General features: G+C 40.8%; 2 protein-coding genes across 18 annotated transcripts in view; one reads left to right on the forward strand and one right to left on the reverse strand.

Moving 5' to 3' along the window:
* Nucleotides 1–20,457, forward strand: part of TRAPPC12 (trafficking protein particle complex subunit 12) — a 647,809-nt gene that overhangs the window by 82,553 nt on the left and 544,799 nt on the right. The gene's annotated exons all lie outside the window — the stretch shown is intronic.
* MYT1L (myelin transcription factor 1 like) overlaps nucleotides 1–20,457 on the reverse strand; it is a 282,351-nt gene that overhangs the window by 60,584 nt on the left and 201,310 nt on the right. For 10 of the 17 annotated variants that reach the window (XM_083729979.1, XM_083729970.1, XM_083729982.1 and 7 more), the window contains 2 exons: nucleotides 8,799–9,773; nucleotides 2,398–2,532 (listed from right to left, as the gene is read on the reverse strand). The exons of 1 other annotated variant lie outside the window; for it this stretch is intronic. In XM_083729979.1, the coding sequence (XP_083586105.1) occupies nucleotides 2,398–2,532; nucleotides 8,799–9,773 (1,110 nt within the window). The remainder of the gene's footprint in view (nucleotides 1–2,397; nucleotides 2,533–8,798; nucleotides 9,774–20,457) is intronic. 6 more of the 17 variants (XM_083729981.1, XM_083729974.1, XM_083729984.1 and 3 more) reach the window with 3 other exon arrangements.

Here is a 20,457-nt window from a genome sequence, read left to right on the forward strand (position 1 = left end):
TGCGAGTTTTAAGGGAGGATATGAAATGGACAATACTCTGCCATTGATGCCCTCATACCACTTTTAACTCCAGACTGAGTTAAGTGCTTTCAAGAATCAAAAGTTTCTTGCAGCTTCTTTTTCCAAATCTTCATTGTCATGAATGAAAAATACTTTTTTCACTTAATATATGTGATGATACTACATCACATGGTAATTACTTCTCAGTGTAATGGCAACATGTAGAAGCACTCTCATAGCGCTAGTGTTTTCAGTGGCAGATATATGAAGAGCTGCTTTGTGGAAAATGACTGTCCTGACCCTAACCCGATGGGGTGATCCTTAAGGAGAATTGAGACAGTTTCACACTGTGTGGAATTTGACTAAGTTCTAAACAGAGGAGACCCACTGAAATTAATGAACATGACTAAGGTCCCTTAATTCTAGTGGGAATTCCTGATCTCGCTACTATATTAACTATGTTGTTCTGGTGTTTTATATTTACTATTGTTGTTTTTCATTGCAAGCCACTTCCACTATTGTTTTAATGGAAAAGTGGGGTGTAGCTATTAAATCAAATACAGTGGTACCTGCTTTAGAACTTAATTCGTTCCGGGAGTTTGTTCGACTCCCAAAACCTTTTGAAAACCAAGGCGCGGCTTCCAATTGGCTGCAGAAGCTTCATGCACTCAATCAGAAGCCGTGGAAGCCACATTGGACATCCGGCTTCTGAAAAATGTTTGCAAACTGGAACACTCGCTTCCAGGTTTGCGGCATTCAGGATCCAATTTGTTCGACAACTAAGCTGTTCGGGAACCAATGAATCAAATCTACATGTAGCCCAACTTTTGGAAAGCCACCATCTTGCAAAGACTGGATAGCAAAGTTGGTAAGAACGGAGTGCTGGTGCTGACAAGTGTGATGCTGATAAAGCGTGTTTTCCTTCATGGAGAGCACGTATTGCGGTGGGGTCTTCCAAGACATCCCACTGTTGCTGGGCGGGTAAAGATAGTTGGCCACCATTGCGATTGGGTTCCTCTTGTCATTGGGGAGAATTTGATGTTGCCATTTTTTGATTGATAGCCAAGAAGTTTTATATTCCCTGTGCGCAGCGTTGAGCTTCCTCTTTTCGCTGCGTGCATCGGATTAGCTGCCCTCCCTCCCTATATTTAGGGTTGTTAGGGGCATGGATTGGCTGTTCCTGCCCCTCCAATGCTGCTGCTGCTGCTGCTGTAAGGGTATTCCATTAAAGGAGCCCAGGGGCTCGCCATGCTTTTGTCCAAACCCCTGTCAAGGGGCTAGGGCCACACAAGAGCCCCTGGGAGCATTTGGGGAGAGGTGAGGGCATGATTCCCAGCTCCATCATTCTCCCCAAAATGTTTTCCCTTTCTGACTTTCGTGGGCATGCAAATGTCAGTCTGTCCCTGTGCGGGGTCAGATAGTCGCAGCCAATGCCTAAGCAACCACTCACATTTTTTGTCTTTTAATAAAGTTGTGGCCAAAATTATGCCAAAAACTTTAAACAAAAATTCCGTGTGAATTGTGTTTTATTGGGGTGCCTTGGGGACCTCGACACGCAACACCCGGTTGCAGGTTTGATCTCTGGGACAGCTGCTTATTCCTGCATTGCATGAGGTTGGCCTGGGTGATCCTCAAGGTCCCTCTCCAACTCCTTAATTCTATGATTCTATGATTGGAAGCCTTGCTTTTGTATTGTTTGAAGCCTCCCACAAAATCTGAGAATCAGTTTAGTATATTCTTCTTAGCAGGTGGGTGGATGAGTTCTGACAATCTCAGGCAATTATGGCACCTGTTTTTGTTTTTTTACATATTTCTTCTCCCTTCATACCTCTTATACAATTGCAGCATTTTTGCACTAACATCCATGCAGAGCTGTATTATTGCAAGTCAACCACAATTCTAAAGGTCAAATATTTGAATTAATTGCTTGAATAATTATGTATATATATAAAATTTTTTAAATGAATCCAATTGCCTATTTTCAAAGTGGAAGGAACATCGGCTCCTTTATTTGAACACGAGAGACTCTATTCAAGAGATGGCTATAATTACTCAGAATTAAAAGCAGTACTGTTTTGTTTTTTTCTGGCGGGGGGGGGGAATACCTGCGACATAGAGAAAAACAACAGTTTGCAAATATCCTAATACTATCAGAATAAAAAGAATACAGCTTTAAAACATCTTTCTTCAAGCATAAAGGTTAGTATAGATGTGAACATGATGAAATAAAGAAAAAAATGCAAATATAACAGAAAAACAGTTTGCTAAATTGAGACATATCATACTGGAAAAATGGGACAGAGAAAAAAAGAGAAGGGAAAAAAAGTTTCTTAATGCATGCTAGAAAAATTTGTGTGGAGTTTTATCCCCAGTTTCCATGAAACAATGTGGACTTACTTTCTGGAGGGACCCTATCTTTGTGTGGGCATCCTGACAAACTGCGGTGATGGGGGTAAAGCCCCGTTACATGGCCAGTTCCATCACACCCAGGGGTAGGACATTTGCTTTCTTTCTTTTCTGTTCTTGAGGGATCTATAATTTACAACAAATGTGTCAAGTGAATGATGTTTTTCCTTTTCAGATTTCCAAATGGACGAAGGTTCACTTAATGAATTCAGTTACTCTTTGGAAAATGTTCTCAAAGAACACTGGAAGAAAACACATCTACGACTGAAAACATTTTTATCTCCTGCTTCCTTCTTCTGTACCGTAGGCTCCTATGATCACAGCTGTCCCCCATTCATGGAGGGTAAATGGTGGTGACTTTCTTCCAGCAAAGCCACACACCACTGTCAACATAACTTCTGTCAAGCATTAGCTATAAGTTGGCTCTGTTTTGAATTTGTTTTAAAAACTATTTTCCTCATTATATATTGAAGTCTAGAGATCTACTGCGGGAGAAATTCAGAGTACTGATGATAGTGGACCCAGCTCCTTGCCAAAATTCTTCAAAGATGCGATGCAAATTAATTCTTTTTCAATGGCATGCTAAAACAGACAACACTGTTTCTCAAAAGTTTGCTACAGAATATAAGAACTTACAGAAAAGGATGTTTCTTTCCACTGAACATTAAGTACAAGTTTTTTTTAAAGTTAAGACTTGCTTTTAAATTGTCCTGTGAAAGTCACCACATATTTAGAACACTTAGATATTCATAACATTCATAATGAAGAGTTGCATCACATTTTGCTGTTTTTGCAATAACCTATGAAAATTATTTTTCTTATTACGCTTATGTGTGTGTTTGCAGAGAATGTTGTGGAATTACTGCTGAAATTGGAATTAAAAGTGGAACCCCCAATAGAATTATTTTACTGAATGCATGGGGGGGGGGTGTTTGCACTAAAATACCCCTGCTCTTTCCATTTACACAATCCATTATCCTAGGCTAATTATCTCCCAAGCTAATTTCAACTTCTGATTTGTATCCATATTCTAGGGCAGGGGCAAACAGCTCTTTTGATGTCACTGGACTTTAACCCCGATCAGTGTCAGCCAGCATAGCCCATGGGAGCTATGGGAGTTGGTACCCAACTCTTTATTGAGGGCACCATGTTGGCTCTCCCTGTTCTAAGGAATCTGGCAGAGCATCAATACTAACTAGAGTGATAGGAGAGGGAGGCAGGTAAGAATAGTAATGGACGTGTCATGGTTCCTTGAAATAGCCATTCTCACCCTCAACCTCCTTGCCCCACTGGTTTTCTTCTTTCAGATCCCCTTCTCCCCACCTCCTGCTATAGGTTAGCTTCAGTAGAAATGCTAAAGTTCTTCTTGCAGTGCTGCAACAGCCCTGTGCTGTTGAGTGCCATGAAAAGTAATTTGGTTTTCATTTGTCTCAGCCTATAGAGGCAGGTACTGGGAATGATGGGTGGAAGATACAACCAAAAGGGAAAGGGAGACGGACTGGACATAGACTGGACATAAGACACAGGAAGCTGTCTTATATGAAGCCAGGCCATTGGTCCATCTAGTCTGTCTACACTGGCTGGCAGCATCTCTCCAGGACTTCAGACCAGGGACATTTCCAGTCCTACCTGGAAAGACCAGGGATTGAGTCTGGGACCTTCTCTGTGTAAAAAAAGATGCTCTCTTTCATTTCTGATGCTGGACCCCACCCAAAAAGGGGGTCCTGTCACTCTTTTTCTGTCTTTCCCCTCTGACAACCATTAAAGGGAGAAATAGTAAGCATGTATGAAGGGGGAGAACCGTCTCCACCACTTCAAATCATAGAAGAAAAGTGCCTGTGACCTTCCTTGGTTATGCCTGTGTGAATCAGAGGCTAAAGTCAGCTGTAAGAGAATTGGCAATGCCTAAAAAGATAGGGGGATGATCCTAAAATAAATGATTGTGTAAATATCAGGGCTATCATCTCAGCACCGTTTTCCAATTTGTGTGGCAGTAAAGCCATGTGTACAGAAACAGGCAGCTAGAGCTAATCCTATCTCCCTAACAAATACAGCAATTCACTTTTTTTTTAACTCACATATTAAAAAAAACAACATGTCTTACACCTAAAATGTTAGGTGCAAAGCCACTTTCAGAGTTCAGCAGTACACAGTAAAGTTTACATGATTCAGGATAGTTGGGCGAAAGGACCCCTGTGAATTCTGATCAGAAGCTCCAGATCAGAACATCATCCTTTTATACTGTTGCAATGTTTTAAATACAGTACTAGGAATAATTCATATCCGGTATCAAACAAATGCAGCCAGTATTGCTCATAAGATTCTGTCAACCAAACTCAACCATTTTAGAATTCATCCTTTTAAAGCAATGTTTTCATATATATTTTTTAAAAAAACCCAAACCTTTATCTATCAGTGCTGTGTGTTAGAACCTGGCATTATGACTCCCTTTGCTCCAGGAAGGACATTAATTCCCTTCAGAATGTTGTTATTCAACTGTCTCAAACCTCATAGGTCTCAATTCAAATCAAACATTATTTTTGTCAGCTCAAAGTTTGGAGAAATTAAGGTGCTTGCCTTTTAGTATTTAAAGCACAGGTCAAAGCAAGAGATTGTATTCCAGGACTGGGGTTTCTAATTAGTGCTGGTTACTGATATATTATACACTGATTCGCAACTCAAGCCAATGCACAGGAAACTCTGGGTTATTTGGCCTCTGCTATATATTTGAGCATTGATTTTTCTGCCAGCTCACAGAATAAAAGTGAGAAGCATATGCAGGGATTTAGCGTGCCACTCCAGGAAGGCTTTATACTGGTGTGCAAACAGTCTGCTTTTGCTCACAGCAGCAGTTTCCCATGACTGGCCTGCCATGATGGGAGCCAGTGCACATGCAACTTAAAGTGGCCAGTTTCATGTGCAAGGGCACATGCTTCCACACCTTGTGGTAGATGTGGCATATCAGAGGGTTGGACCAGCTGACCTTGGAGGGAGCGTCGCTTCCAATTCAAGGATTCTATAATGCAGCGTGCCAGTCACCTATGGAGTCCCACCAAGAGGGTATCAATAATCCTCTTGCTTCTGCCGCTTGTCTAAAAACTTCAAAACACAGGAAGGCTGCCATACATCTGGCACACTACATAACACGGCTGGGGAGACTGAATTTGCTTTCGTAGGTCATAAATTGTGCAGGCCTACCCTTAATGGTTTAAATCCAAAGGCTGTAGTTTAATTAGATTGGCAGGGCTTCCTGACAGCAGGAAGACCAATATATGCATTGTTAACCTTTCATTTAATAACCCCCTGCCAAAAAGAAAACAAAATTATAAAGCAACACAAATACTAAAACGCCCCATATTGGTGCCTATGTCTGTGGCAGATTATTCAGCCCAAGAAAACAGAAAGAAATTAGTATTGGAGCTGGGAATAGAACTCATCAATGTCTTTCTCTATGTCTCTGAAGTTATGTTACCTCTTGACAGCCATACCATTCATTTGCATACATAAAGCTTTATGGAACTCTTTACATAAAGCACTCTGATATGCTATATTGTGGTCCAAAGACTCCAGCCAATAAGAGCACTGGGTGATATCCAATATCAGTCAAACTCAGAGCTGACCCATTGAATTCAATGGGCCTACTTTTAGTATGATTTAGTTGACTATCTCTCAGAGTATTTTGGTTATTTCTATTTCATATGACAATAATCAAGTGCAACAAGGTACAGTTAACCCAAAAGAGTATAAATCTTCACATCTTAGTTAATTAGATAATAAATGAGGGGGCCATCACGAAGATCAATGAATATTACTGAATTATTGCCACCCATGGGGCTGAACCATACAGTATTCACATTTTAAATTGAAACTCAAATCTGCCTACTCATAAAAACAATGTTTTAACTGTAGTCACTAATGAGTAGTGTATTTCAAGTACAATGCTGGAAACAAGTTAGGTTGAGCGAATCAGAAATGTGGGGCAGGCTCTCTTTGTTTCTAGGTGACTGTTATGGAGCTTTACTATCAAAATGGTTATTTGGTCCAAACAAGTAATGGAAATAGCTTTATCTAGTACTGTGTAAGAAAATATTGAAGGAGAACTTAATACTGACACTTGGGTAATTCAATTTAACAACATGACTGCCTCATAAATATTTCCCTACTGCCATAGGGAAAGTTTTGTTCTCTACCAACTCTTGATACAATTGTCCAGTCAGGACTGCAATATTATCAGATATAATTTTGCAATGGTGAGGTTAGGGACACAAAGACATCCGGATACTTTCTAACATGGAAAAGCATATATCTATAGAAAGGATTGCCTCTCGCAATGTTTTTGGAACCCACCATAGGAAAGCAGTGGAGACAGAATTGTTAGGCATTCCTTTTGATGCATTTTCTTCCCTACATTAAAGTGTGTGTATATTCCCTGAGATGTGTACCCTACATCTCCCCCAAGAGGAGACACAGTTGAGGGAATCCCCTGTACTTGATGATGAGTGGTGTTAGAAGGACATAGCCTTCATCCATTCGCTTTTAAATTTTTTACAGTAGAGCAAAGAAGGTATATGGTTATTTATTTTATCCTTCTCTTTGAAAAGAATTGAGTCTGGACTCCAAGTTTGAGGTTAACATTGCCTAAACTTTCAACTTTAGATCCAGGTATCGCTTGTGACTCCTGTTAGCATCATTGCTTATATTTACGTTCAAACTCCCAGAGGTACAGAAGCACCTTCTTTTCCCCCTGAGGTGTTAATGTTTAAATGATATTGGGTCTGGTTAAGGGCATATTATAATATATTCTGTAAGATAAGCACATTAATTTTTTTTGTAATTTTTACATGAATGGTTTCTCAACTATTTGCTGATTCGTACAGTGCTTTCTTTTCTTTTTAAAAAACAGACTGTATTTTTTCCTTAATTGCAATAACAGATTAAAATATTGAAGTATATACACATTACTTTATTGTAGCATGTAATGTTACAGTGTGTTTATCCTTGTCCGTAAAAATAAGCATTCCTGAACAATTTAAGATATTAATTTGCCTGGACAAGCATAATGTGCATAGCATGCCAGAAGCGATTCCCATAATTGTGGCAACCATGGTGAAACTGTTTGCCAGTCATACAAATTGATGCTGGCCACATCCATGATTCCATTGCCCATACATTACACTTGTTCATACAAGTGTGTGTCCCAAAGTAGTTTGCATGTACAGAAAAATGTATTGGGCAAACTGCCTCAAACGCAGTCAATAACTCAGGTGTTAGTGTACGACAGTGGCTCAAAACTGGATTGCAAGAAAGCTTCATGCTTTCATCATACTTATGTAGCTTATATATATATATGGGTCTTTTATTTGTCTTACAAACTTTGCTTAAGGAAAGAAAAAGTCTCCTGTGCAGATATATTGAAAATAATGTTTTAATATCATAATTATACTTTACAGCCCTGTTACCAAGTTCATAATATTTTTTTAAAAACACAGAATAACAATTTAATAAAGTGATGCTCTGGAAATCACAGCATCATCCATAACCATCTAGGTTATTCACACCTCCCTCCAATGATTCAGATTCCTCAACTCCCATTAAAGTTAATGGGAGTGAAAAGTATTCTGCTGTTGGGAAACTTTACAAGAATGCAGACTCATAAAACTCGCATGTTGATATTTACATTGTATATACCTAGGCATAATACATGGTTAGGGTAATTGTTTATGTTTTGTCTTTTTTGGTCTTATATATTGGATAATTGTTATGGTAGCACCTTAGCTATTTCCACAAAGGCATGAAACCAGTGGAGTGGAATGCATATAAGAAAGAAATTGCTATTGATCTCAGCCCAGGCCAAAGCATGCCTTGCATAGCAAATGATTTCCATTACCTTACTATTAAAGATAATTAATGTGCAGTCATTGCCCCTATCTCATGTTATCGGTCACTCAGATACTATTCAATTTCTATCAAGCAACTCTACATTTTATATGGGAGAGGGTTCATCAATAACCACCATCTGGTTATAATTTTATAAATCAAGATGCCCCACACAGTCCAGTCTATAAAAATATGCATTTCCCAGCTAATTGGCTGTCTTGCACAAAATCTTAACGTATGTCAATTCATGCAAGATGTATTTGCCTTTAGTTTTAAAATCATAAAATATATTCAGCATTTCAGGACAACCTTCTCTCTTTTAACATGATCTCTTATTCCCTTTGCCTCTCCTGGCATGACGTAATGTTCTACCTAAAGACACAGAGCATTACTTTGAACTACTTGTGCTTCTAGAATTATTTTTTGAGTGCACAAAAACACATTCAGGTGCATGGCTTGTTAAGATTCACCCCATAGTTCATCATAATACAACATACATTAGATAGAAATATTACCTTTACCATAATATGGCTTTTTGACATGGCCGTCACTGGACTTAGACTTCCTGTCGTCTCCAGAAAGCTGTCTTGGAGACTGCTCCTCATAGGATCTCATATTATCCCTCCTTCCAGCTTCCATTGCCATTTTTTCCCGCATGGCTTTTGCTCTTTCTGTTTCTAAAGCAATCGCTTTCTCAAGCAGCGTTAAGTTTCCTTTCGTCATATCAAATACCTCCTCCGACCTATCTGAAGTTACAGAGGTGGTGTCGTCATCTCTTTCGTGACACGCGTCCTCTTTTGCGCAGCTAGAAAAAGTTCTAGATCTGGGGCTCAACTGTTCTTCAAGCCTCATTAAGTTCATCATATCAGAATAATTCCTATCAGATGTCCTTCCTTGGAAATCTTCTTCTTGCCGGGCATGTTGGCGAGAATTCATGTTTTGCTGTTGATTCCTTTCCTGCGGGTTTGTCTCGCTGAGTTTCCTGGCCAAATCAAAACATTGGTTCCTCAAACATTCCAGGCTGCTGAGACATACTTCTTCATCGCTCTCTTCCACCATTTTTTCTGTAAGCCCATTGTTGGTAGGCTTCCCCAACATCCCATAGTTCATATTCCTGTTTTCTTGCTGAGACATACTGTCTGCATAATTTCTGTCATTAACATTTTCTGAAAGCACTACACCATGTCCTTGTGCTAACAATTTCAGCGAGTCCACAGTTTCCCTAACAACGTCACTGTCTAAATCTAAACTCAGCTCACTCTTACGACCAACATTTTCATTTTTGTCGCTATCGTCTTCCAGGCTATTAGATGTATTGCTATTCATTTCTGATTCTGTCCTGGCTCTGTACGCTGCATCCTCTGCAATTTTGCCAAGATTTAACAATGACTTTGCCACCAGTTCATCGTAATTATCATACTCATCATTATTGTTATCATCTTTTTCTGTGTCTTGCATTCGAGTATTGTGACAATTCATTTGATGGTCTTCTGCATAGGAGAAAAAAAAGAACAAAAAAAGAAAGAGAAATGGAAAAGGAAAGGGAAAAAAGTGGCTAGAACTGGAACTGTTTTTGCAGTGTCATGGACAGAACACAAACCGCCTATCAATCATACTTTAGCATACAGTGGCTCATAAGCACTAAGAAAACCATATTAATTTAATTTTAGGTTACAGAATTAAGAAAACTGATGGTTCTTATGGAGAAAAGGACACTTATACCTTTGCTAATTTCTTAGTGAAGCATTAAGGGGGTTAGAAAATATATTTTCTTACCAATTTTTTTTATTTGACATTATAATCTCAAATGGTTTTTAAACTTTTATTTTGATCTTTTCCTTCTAATTTGCTTTTTGAAAACAGTTGGATTATTTGTGCTAGTTTACTTGTGTGTGTTCTTTCCAAATATCCCCAATCCTATTGTTCAGCAGTTAACACTCGGGGATACACACACACACACATGCACACACACACACCTAAAAGGTTATTCATTTAAGCTCCACAACACTAACATATATTATAGTATTTATATTATATTATATTATATTATATTATATTATATTATATTATATTATTAATCACATTTTCCGAGAGGATCAAAAGACATGGGGCTCTTGGGGAAATATGTAGTAGTTGGATGTTTCAATTAATAATTATAGACTGCATATCTCCAGCATATAATTTAAAAAATACAAGTACATAAAGGCATATGCATGCATTCTCAGAAAGCATTTTGTTTGTCCAAACAAAGCAGGCAAAAACCTTAACAAAATCTTTCACGATAGTAAGACTTGCTAAGTACCAGTAAGTGCTTATTAACCTATGTGCTACATTATCACAGGTAGACATTTTGTTGATATTTCTGTTCTTATAATGGTTCCATAACAAATAGATTCATTTATCCTGTAATGCCTGTTGGAACTGTTGAAATGAATGGTAGCTATCCATTACACGAATGATATTGTTCATCTATATATGAAAGCCATTCCTCAGCAACCCTTAACGATCTGCCAATCAAGCAGAAACAACAACCAGGTTGGGACGACGCAGGATGGAACAACCTAGATTCTCAGTAGCTGGGGTCACAAAGTGGCAGGGAGCAGCTTTCTTTCCTTTCCTTTCCCTTAACACCCCCCCCCCCCATGAATGAATACGTACTCCCTTCTCCCCTGGCCATATATGTGAATGACTTCTCTTCCCCCTCCATAAGCAAAAGCTGAGCCATTAAAGATAACATTGTGGATGTTGGATATAAGCAACCTTTCATGCCTCCGGTCAGCAGAGGGCAGTGTTGAAATATGGATTGTTGTTTCCAGCCATTCCCACCACCCGAGGCAGCCATGAAACTAGCTTCCACCATGTAGGCTTAGAATCCAAAGCCATCCTTGTAAATATGAAAAAACTGTAAGGGCCTCGGTATGGTTCACCTTTTAAAGCAACAGTAGTGATGTGTGAATGGGGAAGAAGGGGGGGTGGATCTGGGTAGCTCCAGATTCCAAGCTTTTTAACTCTGCTGAAAACTACCAAAAGAAACCCCACCATGTTTTAATTTTAGAACTCACTTTTGCCTCCACCTGCCACTGTGGTGCTTGTCCTCAATAACAAATATTCCACAGAGGACTGACTGCAGCATGTAAGATACACAGCACACCCAAGAGAATCCTTGCAATGTACGCAAGTCCTCCATCCACATATATCCCATTTGCCATGCTGACTGTTTGTTTCAATCGCACTCAGAAAGGAATTCTGTATTTTTCGCTCTATAAGACGCACCAGACCACAAGACGCACCTAGTTTTTGGAGTAGGAAAACAAGAAAAAAATAATTCTGAATCTCAGAAGCCAGAACAGCAAGAGGGAACGCTGCGCAGCTGTTCTGGCTTCTGTGATAGCTGCACAGCCTGCATTCGCTCCATAAGACGCACACACATTTCTCCTTACTTTTTAGGAGGGAAAAAGTGAGTCTTATAGAGCAAAAAATACGGTAATTTATTTTTATGGCAGCATTCTTCAGTTTTTACCACGGGCGCTTCCCCTTACCTTTGTGCCAGAGGTCAAACTAAAAATTACTAAAAGAATTGAAGCAATTATTACAGGGTTGCAAACTGGTCCAAAATGAGATTTTTCAGATACTTAGTTGATAGTAGTCCAGTCCTGCAAACTGGAGAAGCCAATCAACGTGTGGGAAAAGTTTTTGAACTGCAGTTTGCCAGCAGGCCCAAGAAATGTACAAGCTGCATATTAGAGATGTGAATCACATTGTTGGATCTGACAGGGCTCTGATCATCCTTTCATTAGGCAAAGGGAGAAATAGGCTCCATCCTTGTATGCAAATAGGTCCAGCATTTAGTGTATTGGGCAAATGCAAGTAAGGATCTTGCAGCACATGCATACTACCGAAGGCGTAATCACTGGCAGCCTCTTCAGCAAAGAATGGTTAACAGCCAAGCTACACTCCTTACCCCCACAAAGTACAGTTGACATAAGGTCATCGTGAACAGTACAATCACTAAAATGCACATACACCAAAGAACAAACATATCTTGCTTCAGTTTTTCTTAATCACTTTTCAATAATCATAAAATCAGATCGTTCCATAGACACAATGGTCAAGAGTCCTGATCTGCAGGGATAGCCTTTATGAAGGGAAAAAGAAAACTGAGATAGTTGTGAATTGTGGTGAAATACTGCATGGAGAACATGGCATGAGAAATGCCTAGTTATGAACTCATGCAATGAGCTGAGGTAGTAAGGAGTATTTGCTGTTAGAGGAGAGCCATGCACAAGCCATGCACAAAGTAGCAATGGGTTGACTATGACAATAACCCAAATAGGTACAGGTTTTCTGAAACGATGGTGAGGGACAATACCTCTTCAGGCATTTGTGTACAGCATTAAGGGCTCACCCACACTTCTGCTTGCCCTGTGCCTAGAAAGCATGGGTCTGAGTGGTTTCCCGCTTGACCCACACTTTCTAGGCATGGGTCCAAGTGGTTTTCTCCTTGCCCCACCCCTTCTCCAGGGAAAACCCACTCTTTCACTCTAAATCAGAGCAAACATCAATCTGCTGGTGTATAAACGTGATCTGCAGGGTATAGATGTAAAAATAAAAGTAAGTAAATAAATGAGTTGGAGGGCAAAAGTAGGAGGTGCATTTGTGGAGTCTTCCCAGGCATTCTAGAACCATGCTAAGTCGGGGTTCAAAGCACAGCACACATATTGGAAGACGCCACATTTTCCTTGCTTGCTTTTCGATGTTTCTTTGTATTCTGAAACATATGTCAGTGTTTCAGGGATTATGATGAAGAATGCAACTATAATTTAGTATTGGTAGTTGCTGTAATCCTCACAGACAAAGGCTCCAAAAATTTCTTATAATGGGAAATGCATCTGGGTCAGTTTGTGAAGGAGCTTTCTAACAGCATGGTGGGAAAAAAATAATTATGATGGCTTTTTAAAGTTAGACTAAAATGGCAGAGGCGGGGTGGGGGTGGGAAACCTGTGGTCTTCCATATGTTGTTTGATTCCAACTCCCATTGGCTCCAGGGATATTCCAATAGCAACTGAAGGGACACAGATCCCCCCGTCCTCGACTTAAAAAATGCAACCATCATCTTTCTGGTGCAAACAGCAGGCAGTGCAACAGCAGACCAAAGAAGAAATGAAAGATCTACTCACATAATGGTTTTTCCAATATCTACTATGACAAGTATATTCTGCACATAGAGAGTGAGTGCAAAAAGCCTCTGGCCACAATATGTGTTGATTTTTGGCTCTTTTGTGCATAGGTCAGACATCCATGTCTCATTATACCGAATTTTGCTTTTCTATCATTGATCTATTGCCCCTATGAAATTAACTGCACTCTCCCTCTTACACACACACACACTCCCTCTTACACACACACACACACACACACACACACACACACACACACACACAAAATCTACTTTAGAATACTTGGAAAATTTGTAGTCATTTCAAAACTCTTGGAAGCACTGCTGTCATCTTCCCTAACTATGCCAGCATTAAAGGTTTCACCCATGCATCCCGCATCATCTCTCTCCCCTATCAAACCGCATCCTTCTTTTTTAGATATCCTGCCACCTCTCTTCCTCTCAATTTGAAATGCTTCTGTTAAAATCAATTTCTTCTCTGGGAGGCGCCTCTGCTTAAATCTCTGCACTGTCTCTTTGTGTCACTTTAATGAACTTCAAGCACCTCCTGATCCTTACATTTAAGGCTCTCCACTTCTTTGGCCTTGACGCTTCTCTCATCTCTCCATACCCCCTTTCTTGCTGTCTCTGTTCTGTGCAAACTGATCCGCTATCACTCTCTTTGATTCTCTCTACCTGTCTTTGCCTTTGTGCCATCACCCATGCTGTTCCATGTGCTTTGGACAACCTTCGTTTATCCTGCCAAGCCAACACTTTCTTCTCTGCAGATTCCCTCCTTAAAAACCACTTCTCCCTCAAAGACGTTTCTTAAACACACAGAGTTGCCTGCAGCCATGTTATATCCCCCAAACCTGGTCCTATACTCCTTTAGCAAGTCTTGATTTTTCCCCCATTCACTTGGCCACCTCAAGTGTAGAGCAGAGGTGCACAATTCAAAAAACTGACAGTGGTTTTTACTCAAGAGTATGTGTCACATTTTAGCCCATTCTATTAACACCCTTTTTTTCTTTCTGCTTCCTTTGCAGCACATTTGTCTTGGCACTCCCATCTTCATTAACTCTTCTCCTTTCTCTCACTCCATCTCATAGCACTCTCTACTCTCTTGTAGGGTTGCCAGGAGAAAAACGCAAAAAAATGTGATTTTTCCAATTGACTTGACTAACATCCAGGACAAAGCAACCCTTCTCTCCTGGATGTATGGCAGCCCTTATCTCTTTATCTGAATCTTGTATATTTGCACAACAATTACTTTCACTTTCCCTCTTTCCTCAACTCCTGTGTTTCTTTTCATCCTCTTTTCTCTCCCCCCTTAACATCCCATTTCCCTTTCCCCCCCATATTTAGCACCACCACCACAGAAAGGAATATGTTGGTTGGCCCAATTCAGAAGGTTTCAGAGGTGGCTTTGCCTTACAAAACTTACAGATTTGAGGCTTAATACAGGGCTAAATACAAGTGTCCCATGGACAGTATATTACCAGTATATTACTATGTATTCTATTTTTTAAAAAAAAGATTCCAACCCATATGCGTGCAGGGATAAACTCAAAACTATATATTTTCCACCCAATCCCAGATTGTAATTTTTAAATGTTGACTTACTTCTGGGGTAAGCAACTTTAGATATACAGGCATATTTCTCCTAGGTGTGGTGAATTTTTTTTTAATTTGTTTCCCATGTCCCCCGATGTCACAATTTGTGGTTGCTTACAACTTGCCGTCCATGCACCCACCCTTTTGCTTAGTCATTCAGGATCTTGAAAGTGGCTCAGTAGTAGATGGTTTTTGTATGCAGTTTTGCATAATATTTGTTTATTATTTTCACAGGAGAACTGCACCACATAATTTGGAGAAGTGCAAATTTTGAAGGGTAGCTGTACTTTAGTTCAAGAACTGAATAATGCAGGTTGATGTTCCATTCCAACATGAATGGAATTAATTTCTCCCCCATCATTACCTCTAGGATAGTTGTGAGTAACCCATGGCCCTTCAGATGCTGCGAGACCCCAATAGCCCACCTGTTATCAAGGGCCATTGGGATAGTAGTTGAGCAACATCTGGAAGGCCATGGGTTGCCTCTGAACAGCTTGCAACCATCATGAGGGTACCTCAAGGTTAGCTTTTCCCCACATGAGCTTGTTTAAACATTAAGAGGCCCTTATTCTCAGTACAGGGACGCGGGTGGCGCTGTGGTCTAAACCACAGAGCCTAGGACTTGCCGATCAGAAGGTCGGCGGTTCGAATCCTCGCGATGGGATGAGCTCCCGTTGCTGGGTCCCTGCTCCTGCCAACCTAGCAGTTCAAAAGCACGTCAAAGTGCAAGTAGATAAATAGGTACCGCTCCAGCGGGAAGGTAAACGGCGTTTCCATGCGCTGCTCTGGTTCATCAGAAGCGGCTTAGTCATGCTGGCCTAATGACCCGGAAGCTGTACACCGGCTCCCTCGGTCAATAAAGCGAGATGAGTGCCGCAATCCCAGAGTCGGTCGCGACTGGACCTAATGGTCAGGGGTCCCTTTACCTATTCTCAGTACATCTCAACAGTTCATTCATCAAGGGAAAATAGTTGTGTTTTGAACAGCATACATGAAGACTGTTCCAAAAAAAAAGTTGCAGACCAGTTAAGGATATTTGTTTTGTTTTGTTTTTAAAAAATAATTTATATTAAAGATTTCTAGGTGTGGTGAAACTTTGACATGCAGTGTATAATATCTGAATTAGCTTCAGTCCTCTGCCTCATCAAGCATTTCCATTATGTCCGTCCATGCTAAATAGGTTGCCCGCCTCAGTTTAATACAAAGTAATTGATTGTCAGCAGAGTCAAAAAGGACTATTCATTCATAGATAGTGACTATCTCTAGCACGTCTTCTGTTGATGGTGCTTTATCATCTATAATGCATCCTACTCAAGTCTGTCACAGACCTACAGCATTTGTTATTTATAAGCCCATCACAAGTCATTTGCAAATTAACAGCTGATCTTAAAACCTGTTCAGCTAGCTTGTAAGTAGGGAAGATACTGCGTAGCAGCAGCTATGCCCACTTAACATTACCTAACATGATGTTTTGCAGGTACGGCATTGGCATTTATATGCTTGTGACCCGAACAGATATTCTGAAACAAATGTTCAGGATCAATATGTAGACCACATTATAAAGCCAAATCAGTATGCATAGGATACAATCTGGATAAATTAAGTAGGCTTGAATCCTGATGAAATTCATTGGACTCACAGCCCGATACTTCTATTCTATGCATGTTCATTCAGCTGCCCTGCTGAATTCAATAAGACTCCCTTCCAAGTAAGCATACGTAGGATTTCACCCTCAAGAATACAGTTAAATGCTTAGGTCTCAATGTAAACTGGGCATATCCAAATTCTTTTGCCCACTGAACGTATAAGCCAAATGCACTCCCCCCGCAACTGCTGATGATTCACATAAATGCAGCACAAGATTTCTGCCCAATCCTCAACCTGTTTTGCTCATTCTAATATGGTTATACTTGGCTCTATCCTCATTACTTCCAATTTCTTTGTGCTGCAGCATTTGACCTACTTGCTTGCAAACAGAACTAATTCACTCCACTTGAATTTGTTTTCTCTATCCATTTGTGTTTGCTGTTGCACTATGCTTTATGATTTCCTAAAATCAATTTATTAAGCCTGAATGAGATGCTTTATGCAATTCAGGTAAACTGTGGACCATGTTTCGCCATATCCATCCAGTGATGCCTGGTAAGTCACCTTGCAGGCAGCACACCCTGCAGAGTTCAGCCCTCTGTTTAAACAACAGCAGCAGCTGCTGCAGCTTCCAATTGTGATTTTTAAAAGAGTTAATAAGTAGGTGGCTTATTGGTAGGCTTCCTAATACCTTTCCTGCACATGCATTTAAGTTTGTGTACTTCTCATTTGCGCCAAATGGAACAGACAAACTCATGATCAGTAAATACATCATAATCACTATATCAGTAACATGGCACAACCTGCTTGAATCAATTTACGGTGCATGTGGATGGAATAGTAAATATGCAGATAGGATGGAAATAAAGCAGAGGTAGGAAACCTGTGGTTCTCCAGCTGTTCTTGGACTATGACTGCCACCATCCCTGAACAATGACCATGCTGGTTGGGGCTGATGGCTGTTGGCCTCCAACAACATCTGGAGATCCACAGGTTCTCCATCCCTGAAGCTTTGGAGATGTGAAAACGAACTCTTCACTCTCCACCCCAGAGCAAGTATCAGGTCAAGCTGAGAGTGAATTAGGACAATTTTGATAAGAAGTAAGTGTAGGAAAGGTATGGAATTATAGCCAGAGATGTAGAAAACAGATTTGTTTGGCAACTTCAGCAAAAGCTTCAATGCAATAAATCATTGTTTCTCAGTAGATTCTGAGGCTTCACAGATTGAACCATTCCATAAGTTGCAGTGGCCCCAAGCACTAAGTTATCAAGGAAGTTTAATTGCTGAGAGAGGGAGGTGAGTAGGAAAAATATATGCAGGCATCTGACTACGTGGCCAGGCTCTGTCAAGAGGCTCCTCACGAATGTCACCTTTGGCCAGGAAAATATTGTGTCAGTGTGGAGAGCCATACATGACAAACAGTGCCGGTCCTACTATTGAGCAAAGTGAGAAAACTACCTCAGGCAACTGATTTTAGGTGTCATGAAAGGGCAACAAATTGTTAGTTATTCAAATTTTTATTTTTCCTACCAGGAGGGTTGATGCTTTGGGAATTTTCTGTTTCAGGTGCAAAAAAACTTAGTTGTTATGCACCTCTACTTGAGCAGCAGGGGTGAGGGACTTGGGGGTGCAAAATGTCCTGGGCTAGTCCAGATTACAAACTCTACAAGGAATCACTCTTACACAGAACTATCGCTTAGCAGCTTAAATGTGACTGATGTTGTTTGTGAAGCAACCCTTAATCCACAACCTTTAGCCTTATGAATGAAAACAAGCTATTTGTTGCATTAAATATGATCTCATGGCATTAATCCAAAATGTAAGAATGAGATGTCCCAAGGACCTTTCACAAATGAAATAAGCAGCAGCTAGATTTTCAGGCACACTTTCCTTCGTAAGTTTGTAAAAGCAACTATTCTTCTAGCCCAAATATGGTCCATTAAACCATGTGCTTTGCAACATGTAATCTTTACATGGTAGTCAGGCATCTGTACTTTACCTGTTATATTTTTACTCTGGCTTCCCACTGTTGAATATGTGCCCATGCTAAAGCAATTACAGAAGTGCTAGTAAATCCAAATGGTCTTGATTACTATTTCTTTTCTTTACTGGTAAATATGATAACAGCAACAATTCAAGAGTGGAGAACTAATGTTACTAAGAGGAACGTGATCTTGGGAAATGTGCTGGTTAATCCACCTGCACAGAAGGGCCTCTTGCCCATTTCCACCTCCACCCAACCCAAACAACACCCTCTCACTGGTTCTGTATCAGTAGTACCAGGTACCATTTCCAGGTTATGCCTGCAGTGGGTCTTCCTCCCTCATGGACACCAAGGAGAAGGATCATGGCCAGAAATCTCCAGGGGTCAGTAATACCTCCTGGAGTTGTCCACTGATGATCATCCCTGACAGCAGACATGGTAGCAGTGAAGGATAAGGCTATTAACATGCATGATGCTTGTGTATGCCTCTGAATGCCAGTTGCTAGAGAGCATTAGTAGGGGAAATGCCATGGTGCTCAGGTTCTGCTGATATGCTTCCCGGAGGTATCTGGTTGGCTATTGTGAGACCAGGATTCTTGTCCGATCTAGCAAGGGTCTCCCTACGTCCTCATGGAATAAATCAGCACTGCTCAGCATAGGTCAATAAAGCAGTGGTATATGCTGGATGCTGTTGAATAATGTATTCATTGTGCAGACTCCCTTTCTCCTCCCGTTCCTGTCTTCCATTGGCACCCACAAGTAACCACCTTAGCCTCCTACTCTTCCCTTCATTCAGGCTTTTAAAACTTCCCCCAGTTTGGAAATGGCAAGAAATAGAAAAGAGTTGCTAATCTGTGTCTAAGTAAATGTGCCTAGCGCTTTTTGCTTAGGAAGGTGTGTACATAAGCCCCGTTTCATGCCCAATAAACACAGGATGGGTTTGCCTGGTGGCACTGTGGCCCATAGATTGTAGCCAAGTACTGGGAAAGGTTTTGCCTAGTATCTTCTCTATGTGATGGGCTCATGGGAAAAAGCTGTCCCATGAGCCCTTGCTGTAGAGGGGAGGAGAAGGCCTATAGAAGGCTGCTTCCCCTGTAGCTCATGGCCATTTTGCTCTGAGCACTTCCCACCTGTCCACCCTTGGGTTAGAGCAGCCTTTCTCAACCTGTGGGTCCCCAGATGTTGTTGAACTACAACTCCCATCACCCCGAGCTAGCTTTGTTAGACGGAAGAGCATTGTTTTGTATGATGGCAGAAATGGCATTGGGCAGGATCAACATAGTATAGGGCAGGCCTAGGCAAACTAGGCCCTCCAGATGTTTTGGGACTACAATTCCCATGATCCCTAGAACAGAACCAGTGGTCAGGGGTGATGGGAATTGTAGTCCCAAAACATCTGGATGGCGAGTTTTCCTATGCCTGGTATACGGGGTCCCCCATAAGGGGCCCGAGGGGAGGATTGACCATGGCAAACCCAAGCAAGGGTTCGGTATCTGCCTGGTTGGAATCTGCACCCTGGTTCCCCTGGTGAGACCTTTCTTGCTCGCTTGCTTGCTTGGCTTGCACCATGGCAAAATTCAACACTGGCCAACTCACATGGTATAAGTTTGGAGCGATCTAAACCCAGCGGATTCATTTCATCAACATGGGGCTTGTGGAATGATGAACTGATCCCAGGACCCAATGCTATGCCAACCCTTGCCTTGCCTGCTGCTGTTCATAAAGATTTGGCCTGATTTTATCCCATCACCTTTATACAGTCTGGTTATTTTGCTGCTCTCATCGCTCACATCATCTGCCTGCCTGGGCAAAAACCATTTCTTGTGCGTATAA

The sequence above is a fragment of the Podarcis gaigeae genome (assembly GCF_964106915.1).
Source record: "Podarcis gaigeae genome assembly, chromosome: 3".
NCBI lineage: Eukaryota > Metazoa > Chordata > Lepidosauria > Squamata > Lacertidae > Podarcis > Podarcis gaigeae.